This window comes from Scyliorhinus torazame, chromosome 13 (genome assembly GCF_047496885.1).
Source record: "Scyliorhinus torazame isolate Kashiwa2021f chromosome 13, sScyTor2.1, whole genome shotgun sequence".
In the NCBI taxonomy this organism is placed as follows: Eukaryota; Metazoa; Chordata; class Chondrichthyes; order Carcharhiniformes; family Scyliorhinidae; genus Scyliorhinus; species Scyliorhinus torazame.
The window spans coordinates 141,455,540-141,474,890 of record NC_092719.1 but is presented as its reverse complement, the minus strand read 5'-3'; the positions used below and the strand labels follow the sequence as shown (position 1 = coordinate 141,474,890).

Genomic DNA, 19,351 nt, shown 5'->3' with positions numbered 1-19,351 from the left:
GTCGCCACGTAAAGGCGGCGCCGCATCGATGAAGCGGCCGGCGCCGCATAACTGACGTCACCCGCGCATGCGTGGTTGCCGTCCTCTCTGAGTCCACCCCGCAAGAAGATGGTGGACGGATCTTGCGGGGCCGCGGAAGGAAGGAGGTCCTCCTTTAGAGAGGACGGCCCGACGATCGGTGGGCACCGATTGCGGGCCATGCCACATTTAAGGAACCCCCCGGTGCAGGATCGCCCCCCCCCCCCGGCAGGCCGCCCCCCCAGTGTTCCCGCGTTGTTCCTGACGGCAGCAACCAGGTGTGGACGGTGCCGGGGGGAACCCGCCGTTTTGGCCTGGCCGCTCGGCCAATCCGGGCCTGAGAATAGCGGGGGTGCCGGAGAATCGCCATTTTGGGTGTCTCCGGCGATTCTCCGGCCTGCGGCCCGTGGAACTCGACGGGGCCGTCCCCGACGCTTGGGAGAATAGCGGGAGGGCGTCGGACCGGCGTCCCAGGAAATTTTGGCGGCCCAGGCAATTCTCCCAACCGGCGCGGGAGTGGAGAATCTCGCCCATCATTTTTAGATTTAACTAAGGGCAATATTGAAGGTTAAGGTGAATTCACAAATTAGGTTAAGGAGCAGGTCAATCGTGATATACTGGCAAACATTTAAGAGGATATTTCAGAATGCACAGAATAGGTACATTCCAATGAGTAAGTAAACATCCAAGGGACAGACCCGCCATCCATTGTTAACTGGTGTGCTGAATGTAGGAGTTTCAGATTACATAGATTACATGGAACATACAGGGTAGAAGGAGGCCATTCGGCTCATCGAGTCTGCACCGGCCCACTTTAAGCCCTCACTTCCACCCTAACCCCATAATCCAATAACCCCTCCTAAACTTTTTGGACACTAAGGGCAATTTAGCATGTCCAATCCACCTAACCTGCATGTCTTTGGACTGTGGGAGGAAACTGGAGCACCCAGAGGAAACCCACGCAGACATGGGGAGAACAGGCAAACTCCGCACAGACAGTGACCCAGCGGGGATGTATTGTATTAGCGGTATTTTGTGCAGTAAGGGTTGAAAGCTTGGGTTAGTGTGTGTGTGACTGTTGCAATCATGTTTTTTTTTTTTAAATCCTTGTTTGAAATGCAAGTATGTTTTGGGAGTCGGGGGCAATTAAACTATCGTAAAAAGCATGGGCACTTTGTTTTGATTAAAGGATTCTGTGGAATGAATTAGATTTCAGCTTGGTAAGATGATGTTGTTGTTGGGTGGAGCTAAGGCATCAGGCATTTTGCAGAAAGCAGCTCGGTTCTGAGCTGACTGAAGCTGTGTTCAGAGTGAAGCAGTTTGGTCTCACTGCAGTTCAGTTAAAAGAGATTAACAGTCTTTAAAGTGGTGCAGACTTGTCTGAGGGCAAGGAGCAGCCGCTGCAAGCTGAGAAGCATCTTCTGAAGAAATGTAGCTATATTTTCTGCATGGTTCTGACGGGAGTCAGATCTTTTCTTTAAACCAATGTCAAGAGAGCTCTTTGTCTCAAAGAACATATTTTTAAAGCAAGGATTCCGATGTGCCAATGGTAGCTAAAGTGGATTGAGAGCAGAGATGTTTTTTTTTTAACTAGTTGTTTAAGTGGGAATAAAGATAGCAATTAAGGGTATTGTATTCAATGTTTTGACTAGCATCATTTAAGGGGTAATTGTAAGTTTTTTTTGGTGTGATGTTAGGATATTTTAATACTGTGTTTGTAATAACGTTTGTATCAATATACCATATCCCTATTTCTCCCAGAGATCCCTCCAGGAGCAAGGTACCTTTTCTTTTACAAAACAAAAATAAAATGTTGGGGTTTCGGTCTAGTATCCTAGCCACTGCCAGGATCTGGTCTGGGATTGTAATACTGGAAAAAATTTAAAAAGTATCAAACTTTCAGAAAAAGCACATAATTTTGCAAAGATAGTTTTCAGGTCAGATGATTTAGACAGAATATAAGTATCAGCAAAGGATGACTAAAAGATGAAAAAGGTGGGAAAAGTTAGACTTTGAGAGAAGTCCAGCCAAAAAATAAAAACAGACAGCAAGAGTTGATATAAGTATTTTTAAAAAATAAATGAGTTGACAAAGTAAACATTGGCCCTGTAGAAAGTGAGTCTGGAGAAGTGATAATGGAAAACAAGGAGATGGCAGATGGATTGAACAGGTACTGTGCATCAGTCTTCATTATAGGGGATACAAGTAATATCCCCGAAGCAGCTATAAACCAGGAAATGTAAGGGAGGAACACGAGAAAATTACAATCACCAAAGATGTGGTTTGCGTAAATTGCTGCAGCTGCAGGCTGATAAGAATCCGGGTCCTATCAATGTTATCTTATGGGCTTAAAAGAAATGTCTAATGAGATAGTTGATGCATTGGTTTTAGTTTTCCACAACTAGATTGAGGAAAGTTCCCATTAGATTGGAAGATAGGAAATGTAACTCCACAGAAAGTGGGAAACTACAGGCCAGTTAGCTTAGAAAGCAATTTCAGGCACTTGGACAAACTCAAGAAGGTGGAAGCAGAGTCTTTAAATATTTTTAAGGCAGAGGTAGGAAGATAGATTCTTGGTAAGCAAGGGAGAGAAAGATTATCGGGAGTAGGCAGAGTGCAGATTTGAGATTGTGATCAGATTAGACATGATCTTATTAAATGGCGGGTTGGGTTTAAGGGGCTGAATGGCTCCTTGTCCGTATGTTCATCTGTAAACATGCAAAACTGAAGTGGTGAGAGATAAGTGCTAACTTCCACATGGGATAGCACAAAATAGCATTTCATCTATTGGACAACTGGTGAACTAAATGTACCAGGAAGGATATAGAAGTTCTCAGTAAAATATCGCTTTAAGTTAATATTGAATTCAAGGGAGATGTGACCTTGATATTGGGGGTTCCACTATCAACTCATATTCTTTGCTGGTAGCCCCCGAAGACTGAAATCACAAAGCACTCAAGGGAAAGCAATTAACATACAACTGAGAAGTCCACTCATATCAATAATTGATCATTTGTTACATGTGGCATTACAATTAAGTGCAATCTTAAGGCATTAGTGACACGACAAATGAGTGCAACTGGGATACCTGAAGTTGTTGACTCATCAATTCTAAATTAATAATTTATGGAAATGTTTTTTGTTCTGTTCACTAAAATGCTTTGAATTGTATTTTTCATTGACTGACAGACTTACTACTTTACACGCATCTGACTTTTTAATTCTAAATGCTTTGTAAGGTCAGTCATAAATTGGGGTCTAGTTCAATGAATAAGTCTTAAGCAAAATTATTTAACCTACATCTCAGTGTTAACATGCTTTATGTGCGTTGACATTGCCCGAAAAATAATAAGAACGATGCTACTTGAAACTCATTTCCATTCAATCAATTTTAATGTCGATGGCCTTCATTCATTTAAAAGCCCGGATTATCATTAAGGCTGTAGCTGAATGGCTGTTAATGGAGATTTCCTAAAGCTGTCGCCAGGATTGATTGAGCTCCCATACTATACTCACTGAGGGTTACATACATTTCACCCTGGGAAACCTTGCATGTTTCGAGTGGTAAACCAAGAACACGGTCTTGCCGGTATCACTTTTCCCCCCAAATTTGCATGTACCATGTGATTAGCCACAAATTAAGCATTCATTCAGCTGCTGAGAAAGTGTCAAACTAGAACATTAAAAGATTAATTGAACCAACTCTCTGATGGGTAGGATTAAAGAATTCCTTAGCCGCAAGATTGACAAGAGGAAATTCAGTTCAAAAATGTGATTTGACAGTTAGATTTTATTCTCACTCAGATTTTGGATTTTGAATACAAATTTCTTCTAAAAAGCAACAAGTGTATAAACAAAAGTTACTCACACAATCCTGTATAAAACTCTGATTCTTCAGGTTAACAATAATTACATTTTTCATGTTGTTTAAGAAATAACAATGTATTGGGGGTTACCGTTGCCCAAAAATTGAACTGGACCAGCTATATAAATGTTGTGGCTAGCTGAGAGACTAGGAATTCTGTGGTGAGTAACTCACCTCCTGGCTCCCTAAAGCTTGTCCACCATCTACAAGGCACAAGCCAGGAGTGTAATGGAATACTCTCCACTTTCCTGGATGAGTGCAGCTTCAACAACACTCAAGAATCTCAACATCATCCAGCAGCCCACTTGATTGGCACTCCTTCCACATTCACTCACTCCAGCACTGACGAACACTGGCAACAGTCTGTACCATTTACAAGATGCACCCTGCAGGAACTCACCAATGTTCCTTTGGCAGTACCTTCCAAATCCACAACCGCTACCATCTAGAAGGATAAGGGCAACACATAAGACACCAGCACATGGAAGTTCTCCTCCAAGTCACTCACCATCCTGAGTTGGAAATATATTGCATTCCTTCACTGATGCTCAGTCAAAGTCCTGGAATTCCCTCCCTAACAGCACGGTGGGTGTCCTGACACCACATGGACTCCAGCGGTTCCAGAAGGCAGCTCACCACCACCTTCTCAAGGATGGGCAATAAATGCTGGCCTAGCCAGTGATGCCCACATCCCATAAATGAATTAAATAAATAAATGAACAAGTATGTCATTCAAACAGAATTAGAACTTTTATATTTGATATGTTGTTCGTTGAGAGTTTTCTTCAGTGTTATCAAAATACAAACATTCTAGTATTGAAAACCACAATTTTTGAAGGGTTCATTGTGTCAGACCTGATGATTAAAAAAGGGCTGCACTTTGAGAAGACCATGGATAGTTCAGTATCCAGAAGTTAATACATATTTAAAAAGCACCACCAGAAACCCAAGTAAAACCTTTCAGTCATTTTCTGAGTATATTAGGGTACTTACCTCTCACAATCAGATCAGCTCCAGCTGATGCACTGTCCACAGTGGTCTGGACCATACAAACAAATCTACCAGCGTGCTTAAGCTGAATGTTTCTGATCATCAAATCACCAGAGGATCCCTGCTGAAAGAAATAAGACAAAGGCTTAGAAACACAATTGAAATGATTACGATTTTTAGTGCAATACCCATGTAGACTGCATTCAATTTTGTTTCATATTTAGTTTTTCTTGAGTTCGCTTTGAACTGTGAGTCTGTTTTCCTACTCTCTAGCAGCACTTATTAGGTACAAAATCGGAGTTTACCATTTGAAATTTCAATTAAAATTAAGGCCATGTTTCAAATCTGCTTCATTACTGCTGAGGGCATAACATAGAATGTTAAGTGAAGTTAGCATTCCTGTTATTTTGGTTATGCCACGTTTGACGTTCACTGTAGGACAGTGAAACTTTGATGGTTAATACATATATATGTGCAACAGCTGGTACAGAATGAGCACTGTAACAAGGGCACAGCCCTCCTGTAAATCAATCAGAGACCAGAACCTTGTTAATAAGTCTTCATTCTCAGAGAAACATTGGCTCCTGTGTTATCTTACGAATTTATTTCAAAACCAGTGTATGGAACAATGAGACAAAAGAGCACCAAAATTGACGACAAGATTTAAGCTTATCTGGAGTTCATCTGTTCAGGTGAATAGAGTAAAATGTGAATTTGCTGTCCTGTTGATGGTCCGAGTTTTTAGAATTAGGAAAGTACAATTATGTTTGCACAAGGCTCCACTATTTCAGGAGATTATCGTGCATGGTAATCTTGTGGAGTTTTGGGTTTTTCATTTATTCTGTGTGTTAGTAATAATGATAAAGGTAGATGCAATTAAATGGCCAAATAAAATTGGTAACAGCTTTTTCTTCTTCAGTGAGGTTAGCTTCAGTATTGCTCAGCTTGAAGTAACAGGAGCAACAAAAAATGTTAGTTAAGGGCGTGTTAATTACTGTGAAAATAAACAATGTAAACAGCTTGTGCAGCTGCGATTAGTAACCTGCGTTCTCAACGTGTGACTTGTAAAAAAAAGGGCTCATCTCCATGGCCAGCATTCACTATTGTAGGATAAACTGCAAATCTATGGCGGTTGTTAATTTAGAATTTACTTAGAATCCTTACAGTGCAGAAGGAGGCCATTCACCGACCCTCCGAAAGAACACCCTACCTAGGCCCAATCCACTGCCCTACCCCCATTACCCCACCTAATCTTTTGGGCACTAGGGGGCAATTTAGCATGATCAAACCACCTAACCTGCACATCTTTGGACTTTGGGAGGAAACCAGAGCACCCGCAGGAAACCCACGCAGACACGGGGAGAATATACAAACTCCACCCAGACAGTCTCCCAAGGCCAGAATTGAAACCGGTTCCCTGGCACTGGGAGGCAGTCTTGCTAACCACTGTGCCACCGTGCCGTTATTGGATTAGTCATTCCAGAGGTAAAAACAGAAATTACTGGAAACACTCGGCAGTTCTGGCAGCATCTCTGGAGATGTTAACATTTCAAGCAAATGTCCTTTTGTCAGGACTGGAAAGAAAATAAAGATATGACAGGTTTTCAGAGGCATGAAAATGCTGCGGGTGGGGGATGGTAGTGATGTGGGGATGAAAAGGGAAAGAGAGTAGAAAGCAAGTGGGGTTAAATGATAAAAGGGATGGCGGCGGTACAAGTCAATAATGGGACAGGAAACAATAAAGGAGCCTAGAAGAAGTGCAAATGGGAAAAGGAGAACCATTAAAAGCTGCCATTCTCCCCCAAAATGGAGGCAGAGTTTATAAATTAGAATCGGTGAACTGAAGGTTGAACCTGGAAGGCTGCAAATTGCCCAACCAACTTCCTGGCCTATGCTCCCTTGAAGGGCAACAAAAAATCCAGAATCTCTCCTTGAACATTCGAATCTTGGTCATGAGGTCAAATACCTTTCCCAACTGACCATGGGAGCCATTTTCTTCCCGCTAAAGCGACATGAAGCATTAGAAACAGTCCAGATTTTTTTTTACACTTGGGCTGTTGAGTTAAAGCAACAGATAATAATTTTAACTTGATTCTCATGAGCAAAGATAAAATGAATTCACTTTGTTTCCAGAAAGGGTAGCTAAAGAAGCAGCGGTGAATACTTTTCTGTCATTAAATTGCAAATACAGTCCAAGAAGCCACACTGTGAAATGTGAGAAACTGTAGTGTAATCGAAATAGGAGTCTGAGAAAGGTTGCTCTGGAATGTATCAAAGTGTGGAACGAATGTCCCTCTGGTGGTGAAGGTGGAATCTGCAGTTTCTTTCAAGAGAGAACTCAATAGATTTTGCTTTGGGGGTTGGAGAGGGAGATGGCATGGTGAGGGTTACAAGCATAAACTGACACCAGGCTAATAAAACAGGCCGAGCATTTAACAGATATGCAGCAAGATCCTACGAGACAGAGCAACCCTGAAGGTTGAATTTCAGTTAATTTCTGAATGATTGTACGAAGCAGAAACAATGGAACATTTCAGAGTTTGTGATGTGTCAAAGTGTTGTAGTGAAAGGTTGTTGGACCTATGATTTTTGCTGCACAGAAGTTTGCTTTCCTTCTCAGATTTGCACGTTCTCATATTAACCTCATTTCACATTTTACTCAGGAGATTATAAAGATGTGCAAAGTTTTAATGAAAGCCATTTTTATGCCTGATAATCTTTTGGGAACAACATACCTTCAAAAGGCAGAAAGAAATCTAATTTACACGCTCAGAATCAGATAATACTCGTCAAGTTGTCCTCTGTGGAAATAATCATTGCTCAGACACACTGTATGTGCATATATTTTGGAGATGATTACACACCTGGGGCATGTTTCATTGTAAACAGGAATGGTGAGAAAAGCTGCATTATTTAATGTTCTAACAGCCCCGATTTTTAATTCTGCAACTTGAAGAGGAAAGCTTCTAACTGCAATTGCCGTCAGAATACACATGGAGCTGGATTCTCCGATTTGGAGGCTATGTCCCCACACCGGCTTGGGAACGGTGGCGTTTTACACCAGTAAAACTGGCGCAAAACGGTGACCAATTCCCGGTTTTGCTGGGGGCTAGCAGGGAGGCAGGGTAGAGCACCTGGCTCTACCTGCTGATACGCCCCAGAGGGTTACCGGGTCCGTGGCCGCACATGCGCATGGCGGCGGCCTACAGCAGCCGTGTCGTGCTTCATGGCGGCTGCCGCTCGCTAACGCGGCCCGTGAAATAGTCCCCCACTTCGGCCGACTCGCGTGCCCCGAACTGCCCCAGCACAGTGCCCCCAGACCCGAATATGTCCACACTACCCGCGGATCGGCCCTCCCCTGACTGTGGCAGCCTTGGATTGAGTCCGCAGCCGCCATGCTGAGTTCCCGATAGGTGAGACCATGAGAGACCCGCACCATTGGGAACCCGGCTGGTCGGGGTCGGAGCATCGGGGACTGGGCCTCAGGCAATGTTCTGAGGCCGTTGACATGTGGCACGGCGAACGCGCAGAGTATGCCGCTTTGGAGGGGGCAGAGCATCGCGGAAGCGGCTCCGCCCCGATTCTGTCGGGAATTTGGATTCTCCTACCCTTCGCGATTTCGGCGTCAGTGACTGGAGAATCCAGCCCATGATATATGAACTGGATGCCATTTTATCTTTCCGATTAAAAGATGTGGAGGCAAAAGTGAAATATAGAAACTACATTTATATTTTAGCAGTGTGAGAATTAGTTGTGGCCTCTTTCAGTTGAACTGAAAAGTCTCAGAGAACACCACATGTATTGCTTTCAGCATTTTTCAAGATTTTCGGTCTTGTGCCTCATGCACCACTCATCACCATCATTAACATCCTTTTCAGTTTAGTTAACTCACTTGTAACTTACAACAGGCAGCATTTCTTGTTGCTTTTAGTTCATTTTCATCAAAACTCTCATGGGTTTCCTTCAAGAAGGGAGACAGTGATGTTTAAAGATTTGCACATGTTCTAAGGGCTACCTGTGCATCCTGGAGGGCCTTGTTCATGGTTCTGTGGAACTGAGCCAACACGATTGCAAAGTTTGAACATGAATATACAAACTCTAATCCTCCACTTCTTCCGACAGAATGCCAACTTCTCTCCTCGTGCTCCCTTTTTAATTGTACAATGATGATTAAGCATTAATATTTGAACCATAATTATCAGCTACAGCTGAAGTAGCCTTTGCATGTGCTTCCCAACTAGTGCCAGAGAGGTGTTTTTGGTACAGGGATTTGAGCACAGCCCAACATTTTGTACAGGCAGAGAAAAATGTACATATTTGGTGCACAACAGCACAGAGCATAGATATTTATTTCAATTTGCAATGACAATTCATCTGCTTTGTTAATAATGTTACATGCAGAGACTTCCGGGTGCGGCGATGACCAGCTGAGTCGCACGTTTCGGCAGCTCCCGGTGAAACGGACTTTTGGGCTCTTGATAGGAGCCCCAATGGCAATTTTGACGGCTAAAAACACTGTGCGGTAAACCAGAAGGGAATCCCCCTGGATACGGATGAAAATAGGAGGAGAAAGTGGCCGGAGTGCAGTGGATCCTTTAGAACAGTGGCAAGGAAGGCAAGCAAAAACCAAGATGGCGTCGGAAGGTGGCAGTTTAACATGGGGCCCTGAACAACAAGAGTTCTTGAAATGCTGTGTGGAAGAGCTCAAAAAGGAAATGAAGAAAGAGCTGTTGGCCCCGATACTACAGGCGATCGAAGGGCTAAAGGAGGAACAAAAGACCCAGGAGCGGGAGCTTCGGGTCGTGAAGGCAAAGGCAGCCGAGAATGAGGACGACATACAGGGCCTGGTGGTGAAGACGGAGATGCATGAGGCACATCAGAAACGATGTGTGGAAAGGTTGGAGGCACTGGAGAACAATGCAAGGAGGAACAACCTGAGGATTCTTGGTCTACCTGAAGGTGTGGAGGGAGCGGACGTCGGGGCATATGTGAGCACGATGCTGCACTCGTTAATGGGAGCGGAGGCCCCGGCGGGTCCGTTGGAGGTGGAGGGAGCATACCGAGTGATGGCGCGAGGACCGAGAGCAGGAGAAATTCCCAGAGCCATAGTGGTGAGATTCCTTCGTTTTAAGGATAAAAAAATGGTCCTTAGATGGGCAAAGAAAACTCGGAGCAGTAAATGGGAGAACGCGGTGATCCGCGTTTATCAAGACTGGAGTGCGGAGGTGGCGAGAAGGAGGGCGAGCTTTAATCGGGCCAAGGCGGTGCTTCATAAAAAGAAGATAAAATTTGGAATGCTGCAACCGGCAAGACAGTGGGTCACATATCGAGGAAGGCAGCACTACTTTGAGACGGCGGATGAAGCGTGGACTTTTATTGTGGAAGAAAAACTGGAATGAGCGGGTTATTAAAAAGAACGTTTGAACAAAGTGGTGGGGCGAATGTGGGGGGCGAAGAGGGGGGTTAAAAAGGGGGGAAAGAGGAGTTTTATGTACTAATCCTGCGATGTGGTAACTTTTCTCTCTTCCACAGGTGGTGATGGGGGGAGGAGGGGAGGTGGAGGAGATGGGGCGTTGGCCATTGGGGGCGGGGCCAAGGGAGAAGCGCGGGCTTGGTTCCCGCGCTATGATAATCATGGCGGGAATAGAGAAGCAGGAAGGAGGGGGCGTCGCACGGTGCGAGCCGAGGTCACGGGGGAAGCCGAGGTCGGCCACAGTTTGCTGACTTCTGGGAGCAACATGGGGGGAGTAATTACGCTAGCAGGGGATCTAGCGGGGAGGGGGTGGGAGGGGGGAATTACTGGGTTGCTGCTGCTGGGGAGAGGGGGTAGCTGGTATGGGAGGGGATGGGCGGGGGGCACCGCCTGGGGGAGATACAGCTGCGTGGGAACCGGGTGAGGAGCTGGAAAAAGGGGATGGCTAATCGACAAGGGGGGGGGGGTAGGAAGCCCCCCAACCCGGCTGATCACATGGAACGTGAGAGGGCTGAACGGGCCGATAAAGAGGGCATGGGTACTCGCACACCTTAAGAAACTTAATGCAGATGTGGTTATGTTACAGGAAACGCACCTGAAACTGATAGACCAGGTTAGGCTACGCAAAGGATGGGTGGGGCAGGTGTTCCATTCGGGGCTAGATGCGAAAAACAGGGGGGTGGCTATATTAGTGGGGAAGCGGGTACTGTTCGAGGAAAAGACTATAGTGGCGGATAACGGGGGCAGATACGTGATGGTGAGTGGCAAACTACAGGGGGAGACGGTGGTTTGGGTAAACGTATATGCCCCGAACTGGGATGATGCCAATTTTATGAGACGGATGCTAGGACGCATTCCGGACCTAGAGATGGGAAAGCTGATAATGGGGGGAGATTTTAATACGGTGTTGGAACCAGGGCTGTATAGGTCGAAGTCCAGGACTGGAAGGAGGCCGGCAGCAGCCAAGGTACTTAAAGATTTTATGGAGCAGATGGGAGGTGTAGACCCGTGGAGATTTAGCAGACCTAGGAGTAAGGAGTTCTCGTTTTTCTCCTATGTCCATAAAGTCTACTCGCGAATAGACTTTTTTGTGCTGGGAAGGGCATTGATCCCGAAGGTGAGGGAAACGGAGTATACGGCTATAGCCATTTCGGATCACGCTCCACACTGGGTAGACTTGGAGATAGGGGAGGAAACAGGAGGGCGCCCACCCTGGAGAATGGACATGGGACTAATGGCAGATGAGGGTGTGTGTCTAAGGGTGAGGGGGTGCATTGAAAAGTACTTGGAACTCAATGATAATGGGGAGGTCCAGGTGGGAGTGGTCTGGGAGGCGCTGAAGGCGGTGGTTAGAGGGGAGCTGATATCAATAAGGGTACATAAAGGGAAGCAGGAGAGTAAGGAACGGGAGCGGTTGCTGCAAGAACTTTTGAGGGTGGACAGACAATATGCAGAAGCACCGGAGGAGGGACTGTACAGGGAAAGGCAAAGGCTACATGTAGAATTTGACTTGCTGACTACGGGCACTGCAGAGGCACAATGGAGGAAGGCACAGGGTGTACAGTACGAATATGGGGAGAAGGCGACCAGGTTGCTGGCACACCAATTGAGGAAAAGGGGAGCAGCGAGGGAAATAGGGGGAGTGAGGGATGAGGAAGGAGAGATGGAGCGGGGAGCGGAGAGAGTGAATGGAGTGTTCAAGACATTTTATAAAAAATTAAATGAAGCTCAACCCCCGGATGGGAGGGAGAGAATGATGGGCTTTTTGGATCGGCTGGAATTTCCCAAGGTGGAAGAGCAGGAAAGGGTGGGACTGGGAGCACAGATCGAGGTAGAAGAAGTGGTGAAAGGAATTAGGAGCATGCAGGCGGGAAAGGCCCCGGGACCGGATGGATTCCCAGTCGAATTCTATAGAAAATATGTGGACTTGCTCGCCCGGTATTGACGAGGACCTTTAATGAGGCAAAGGAAAGGGGACAACTGCCCCCGACTATGTCTGAAGCAACGATATCGCTTCTCTTAAAGAAGGAAAAGGACCCGCTACAATGTGGGTCCTATAGACCTATTTCCCTCCTAAATGTAGATGCCAAGGTCCTGGCCAAGGTAATGGCAATGAGAATAGAGGAATGTGTCCCGGGGGTGGTCCACGAGGACCAAACTGGGTTTGTGAAGGGGAGACAGCTGAACACGAATATACGGAGGCTGTTAGGGGTAATGATGATGCCCCCACCAGAGGGGGAAACAGAGATAGTAGTGGCGATGGATGCCGAGAAAGCATTTGATAGAGTGAAGTGGAATTATTTGTGGGAGGTGTTGAGGAGATTTGGTTTTGGAGAGGGGTATGTTAGATGGGTGCAGCTGTTGTATAGGGCCCCGATGGCGAGCGTGGTCACGAATGGACGGGGATCTGCATATTTTCGGCTCCATAGAGGGACAAGGCAGGGATGCCCTCTGTCCCCATTATTGTTTGCACTGGCGATTGAGCCCTGGCGATAGCGTTGAGGGGTTCCAAAAAGTGGAGGGGAGTACTTAGAGGAGGAGAAGAACACCGGGTATCTTTGTATGCGGATGATTTGTTACTATATGTGGCAGACCCGGTGGAGGGGATGCCAGAAATAATGCGGATACTTGGGGAGTTTGGGGATTTTTCAGGGTATAAATTGAACATGGGGAAAAGTGAGTTGTTTGTGGTGCATCCAGGGGAGCAGAGTAGAGAAATAGAGGACCTACTGTTGAGGAAGGTAACAAGGGACTTTCGTTACCTGGGGATCCAGATAGCCACGAATTGGGGCACATTGCATAGGTTAAATTTAACGCGGTTGGTGGAACAAATGGAGGAGGATTTCAAGAGATGGGATATGGTATCCCTGTCACTGGCAGGGAGGGTGCAGGCGGTTAAGATGGTGGTCCTCCCGAGATTCCTCTTTGTGATTCAGTGCCTCCCGGTGGTGATCACGAAGGCTTTTTTTAAAAGGATCGAAAAGAGCATCATGGGTTTTGTGTGGGCCGGGAAGACCCCGAGAGTGAGGAAGGGATTCTTACAGCGTAGCAGGGATAGGGGGGGGCTGGCACTACCGAGCCTAAGTGAGTATTATTGGGCCGCTAATATTTCAATGGTGAGTAAGTGGATGGGAGAGGAGGAGGGAGCGGCGTGGAAGAGATTAGAGAGGGCGTCCTGTAGGGGGACTAGCCTATAGGCTATGGTGACAGCCCCATTGCCGTTCTCACCGAGGAACTACACCACAAGCCCGGTGGTGGTGACTACACTGAAGATTTAGGGACAGTGGAGACGGCATAGGGGAAAGACTGGAGCCTTGGGGGGGTCCCCGATAAGAAACAACCATAGGTTTGCCCCGGGGCGAATGGATGGGGGATATGGAATGTGGCAAAGAGCAGGAATAACACAACTGAAAGATCTGTTTGTGGATGGGAAGTTCGCGAGTCTGGGAGCGCTGACCGAGAAATATGGGTTGCCCCAAGGGAATGCATTCAGGTATATGCAACTGAGGGCTTTTGTGAGGCAACAGTTGAGGGAATTCCCGCAGCTCCCGACACAAGAGGTGCAGGACAGAGTGATCTCAAAGACATGGGTGGGGGATGGTAAGGTGTCAGATATATATAGGGAAATGAGGGACGAAGGGGAGACTATGGTAGATGAACTAAAAGGGAAATGGGAAGAAGAGCTGAGGGAGGAGATCGAGGAGGGGCTGTGGGCAGATGCCCTAAGCAGGGTAAACTCGTCGTCCTCGTGTGCCAGGCTAAGCCTGATTCGGTTTAAGGTATTACACAGGGCGCATATGACTGGAGCACGGCTCAGTAAATTTTTGGGGGTGGAGGATAGGTGTGCGAGGTGCTCGAGAAGCCCAGAGAATCATACCCATATGTTTTGGTCATGCCCGGCACTACAGGGGTTTTGGATGGGGGTGACAAAGGTGCTTTCAAAAGTAGTAGGGGTCCGGGTCGAACCAAGCTGGGGGTTGGCTATATTTGGGGTTGCACAAGAGCCGGGAGTGCAGGAGGCGAGAGAGGCTGATGTTTTGGCCTTTGCGTCCCTAGTAGCCCGGCGTAGGATATTGCTAATGTGGAAAGAAGCCAAGCCCCCGGGGGTGGAGACCTGGATAAATGACATGGCAGGGTTTATAAAGCTAGGCCGGATTAAGTTCGTCCTAAGGGGGACGGCTCAAGGGTTCACCAGGCGGTGGCAACCGTTCATCGAATACCTCGCAGAAAGATAGATGGAATGGAAAAAAGAAGGCAGCAGCAGCAGCCCAGGATCGGGGGGGGGGGGGGGGGGGGTGGGGGGGAGGGGGGGGGGGGTGGGGGGGAGGGGGGGGGGGAGGGGGGGAGGAGGAACCAGAAGGACCCTCAGGGTTGTTAATATATACTATATAATATGTATAGGTCGTTGCTACAGATAATTATATATTGGACTGTTAAATTATATTTTTGGAGAGTGTTACTTGTGATAAGGCAGTTGCCAATTAGGGTTAGTTTTCATTTTTGTTATTTATTATTTATTCATTTTCTGTTTATAAAATAGGTCATTGTTATTTGTGTTGTTATAATATTGTGTAAAGGATGCGCAATGTACTGTGTTGGTTGACCAAAACTTTTCAATAAAATATTTTTTTTAAAAATAAAATAATGTTACATGCATTCAGATACAGAGGGCATGATTTAATGGCCTCGTCGCGGCGGACTCAGTGATGCGACGAGATAGTTAATTTTCATGAGATGCCTCTCGCGAGATGTAGCGATCTGGAACTTGAAATGTGGACCAGGTATAACTGCACCTGGAGGGGTGGGGGGGTCTCCCAGGCCATTGGTGGGGGGGTCTCCCAGACCATCGGAAGCCCCTGTGTGGTCGGATTCAGGGCGAGGTGGAACCCTGGCACTTCTGCTGGCAGCCGAGCACCCTGGCTGTGCCACCCGGCCACCCTAGCTGCCAGGCTGGCAGGGCACTTTCATGAGTGCCAGGCTGGAAGTGTCAAGGGTTTGGCGGCCAGTGGGAGAACCAGGGTGCCACCATGCCCAGAATCCAAGGTGCCCAGGTTGCCTGTGCCAGGGATTGGGCCCGGGGGTGCCCTGCCCTTAAGAGATGAAGTGAGGGGGTGCTTGAGGACCCCTAAGAGGTAAGTTGGGGCAGTGGGGTACCGGAGGCTGCACTGGGAGTTCAGAGGGCGGTTGAAAGATCGGGTTGCCATTTTTAAATGGTGCCCCAATCTCTTCCTGCACTAACGAGCTGAACTTGTCTGTGCAGGAAATGAAGGTAAGTGCAGCCTTGGCAGGGCGTTCTTCACCAAGGCCAAAAAAACCAGAAGAGTCCTGTTAGAAAGCAGGGTCAGCGTTGAGAAAGAACCCCCCCCCCCCCAAATGGGTCTCTTTTTTCTGCATTAATTCTTGCTCAGAGCTTTTTTAAGTGTTTTTGTATCTTCTAGCCTTATCAGCTGTCTCTTCCAGTCAGGATCATCATCATTTCCCTTATTCTTACCTTGCTCTCTTGCCTTGTCTTCTCTGTTTAGTTTATCATATCTTCCATGACTTGATCCCTCACCTCCACTATTTCGTTTCAAGCCCTCTTTACCACCCTAGTTATATGATTCAGCATGGTTCAGGTGACAAACGTTCCAAGATACAGCTCCAGATTTCCCCAGTACTGGTGCCAGTGCCCTCGCTCTGCCACACAAATCTATGAACTCTCTAATCTGATTTACGCTTCACCAATTTGCTCATAGCCTAGATAGAAATGTAGAGATTATTATTTTTGAGGTTATGCTTTTTAAGTTAGCCCCATGCTGCTCATCTTCCCTCAGCAAAATCTCTTTCCTAATTCTACCTGTGTTGGCATTTGCATGGACCACGACCACTGGATGCTTTCCCTCCCACTGCAAGTTCCTCTCCAGCCCAGAATAGGTGTACTGAACCTGGCACCAGGTGGACAACAGAGCCTTCTGGACTCTCGCTCTCCGCTGCGGAGAACTGTCCCGATTCCCCTGACTACACTGTCCCATACTGCCACTGCATTCCTTCTAGTTCTCCCGTTTGAATGGCTTATTTTACCATGATGTCATAGTCAATTTGCTGATCCACCCTGCAGCCGTCACCTTCATCCATGCAGGTTGCAAGAATCTAGAACCAGTTGAATAATTGCAAAGGCTGAGGCTCCTCCATTTCTGCCTTCTGGGCTGCCATAGCTGCCTCCCTCACCCAGGTTGAGAGGGTTGTTAAGAAGGCGTATGGTGTGTTAGCTTTTATTGGTAGAGGGATTGAGTTTCGGAACATTGAGGTCATGTTGCAGCTGTACAAAACTCTGGTGCGGCCGCATTTGGAGTATTGCGTACAATTCTGGTCGCCGCATTATAGGAAGGATATGGAAGCATTGGAAAGGGTGCAGAGGAGATTTACCAGAATGTTGCCTGGTATGGAGGGAAGATCTTACGAGGAAAGGCTGAGGGACTTGAGGCTGTTTTCGTTAGAGAGAAGAAGGTTAAGAGGTGACTTAATTGAGGCAAACAAGATGATCAGAGGATTAGAGAGGGTGGACAGTGAGAGCCTTTTTCCTCGGATGGTGATGCCTAGCACGAGGAGACATAGCTTTAAATTGAGGGGAGATAGATATAGGTCAGATGTCAGAGGTAGGTTCTTCACTCAGAGAGTAGTAAGGGCGTGGAATGCCCTGCCTGCAACAGTAGTGGACTCGCCAACACTAAGGGCATTCAAATGGTCATTGGATAGACACATGGACGATAAGGGAATAGTGTAGATGGGCTTTAGAGTGGTTTCACAGGTCGGCGCAACATCGAGGGCCGAAGAGCCTGTACTGCACTGTAATGTTCTATGTTCTATGTTCTCAAACTCTAACACCCTCCAGTCCCAGATCACTGACCAAACAGAGGACCCTATCCGAAGGTGTGCGGCTGACCTCTGGTACAAAGTGTCCAGGTAACTATGTCCCTCCCTGATGCATTGCAGTATCTGCGACAGGGCTTCCCGCTCAAAGACTCTAATCCAAAGCTCCTCAAGCTGTTAGCCACATATTGCAGATGTTTGCCCTTGAACACACCAATGTCCAGGAGCTCCCACATTCTGCAGTCGCCACACATCACTTGCCCTGCTATTTTTATAACGTGTGAATTAATTTACTTGTCTTCATTAATTTATAATTAAAAAACACTGCTATTCCCAACAACCGTTACTACTCCTTTACTACTTACTATTGCAACTATAAAACCTTATAATTAATCATGAATACAGTCTCAGAATAAGGGCTGGCCATTTAAGACTGAGATGAAAAGGAATTTCTTCTTTGGATTTCTCTACCCCAGAGGGTTGTTGAAACTCCATCATTGATAGATTTCTGGATACCAATGACATCAAGGGATAGGGGGATGGTAGCGAAAAAAGGCATAGAGATAGATGATCAGCCACAATCTGTTTGAATGGCGAAGCAGGCTCGATGGGCTGAACGGCCTACTCCTGCTCCTATTTCCAATGTTCCAAAATTACACGAGCATTGAAGATAAGCTAGCAAAATATTCAGCAATCAATCACTTATCTGTTTTGTACCAACGTCACACCTCTATTTATTTCAGGTCGCTCTGCCCTGGAGCCACAAACTCGTTCGGATTAGATCTCTCTTCTGGCTGCTGCTGACTACCTCCTGGTTCTCTTCTCCAACCTCTGCCTAAGCATGGTGGCAATGTGGTGTGTCCACTTGGTGTCAATGTGTACGTGTGTCTGTGAGTTCTACTCCCTTCTTCTTGTTCTGATTCTTTTTAAATGCTCTTCATAACGGGATAACTCCCAGTCCTAGTTAAAGGTCCACACCTGAGAAGTTAACATACACATTTTCTTTTCAGATATTGCTTGGTCTCCTGACAACATTTTCTGTTTTTGTTTCAGATTACTAGCATCTTCCCTTATGACCAAGCAGGCATGCATCCTTTTTTTCAAATCTCCCTCCCCATTTCTACCCTCTCCTCCAGACCTATAACCCTCTCGGATATCAATGTTTCTTCAATCCTGGCCTCTGGGCATGTCAAATGTTAATAACTCCACTTTATGCCTTCAGCTCCCCAAGCCCTGAGCTCTGGAGCTCCCTCGCTAAACCTCTCTCTCCCTGGCTCCCTTCTTTTGAAACAATCCTTCAAACCACCCTTTTTGACTGAGTTTTTTGCTGATGCCCGAACATTGCCTTATGAGGCTTGGTGTCACATTTTATTTGCAAATACACCTGTGAAGCACATTGGGATGTTTAACTGTATCAAAGACACTATGAGGAAATGAAGGTCACTGATGAAGCAGCTGAAGATGGTTGGGCCTAGTACACTATCCTGAGGAACTCCTGCAGCGATGTCCTCGAACTGAGATGATTGGCCTCCAACCATCACAATAACAACAACATTTTCCTTTGTGCTGGGTATGACTCCAACCAACCAAGGGTTCTCCCCCAATTCCCATTGACTCCAGTTTTGCCAGGCGTCCTTGATGCCATACTCGGTCAAATGCTGCCTTCATGTCAAGCATAGTCACTCTCGCCTCACCTCTGGCATTCAGCTTTTTTGTCTATGTTTGAACCAAAGCTGTAATGAGCTGAGTGATCCTGACAGAACCAAACTGAGTGTCCGTGAACAGGTTATTGCTGATTGAGTGTTGTTCGATAGCACTGTTGATGATCCCTTCCATCACATTACTGATGATCAAGGCTAGACGGATGGTAATTGGCTGGGTTGAATTTGTCCTGTTTCTTGTGTATAGAACATACCTGGGCAGGTTTTCACATTGCCGGGTAGATGCCAGTGCTGTGGCTGTACTGGAAAAGCTTGGCTAGGGGCCAAATTTTAAACTTAAGGTCCCACTGCTGCATCCTTGTTTTCCTTTTGAGCAGAATCCATAGTCTAAAATGAAATAGCTTAATTGAAGTATTATGGGTGAAATCTAATGGCCATGCCGTGCCCGACTCGGGACGCAATGTGGCCCGTAAATCCCCCAAGAGATTCTCGAAA

The 19,351-nt window shown here is 46.6% G+C and overlaps 1 protein-coding gene across 26 annotated transcripts in view; it reads right to left on the bottom strand.

Moving 5' to 3' along the window:
* LOC140388298 (contactin-4-like) overlaps window positions 1-19,351 on the bottom strand; it is a 3,617,424-nt gene that overhangs the window by 446,110 nt on the left and 3,151,963 nt on the right. For 20 of the 26 annotated variants that reach the window (XM_072472208.1, XM_072472210.1, XM_072472213.1 and 17 more), the window contains 2 exons: window positions 4,877-4,997; window positions 4,284-4,328 (listed from right to left, as the gene is read on the bottom strand). In XM_072472208.1, the coding sequence (XP_072328309.1) occupies window positions 4,284-4,328; window positions 4,877-4,997 (166 nt within the window). The remainder of the gene's footprint in view (window positions 1-4,283; window positions 4,329-4,876; window positions 4,998-19,351) is intronic. The other 6 variants (XM_072472226.1, XM_072472222.1, XM_072472220.1 and 3 more) reach the window with 3 other exon arrangements.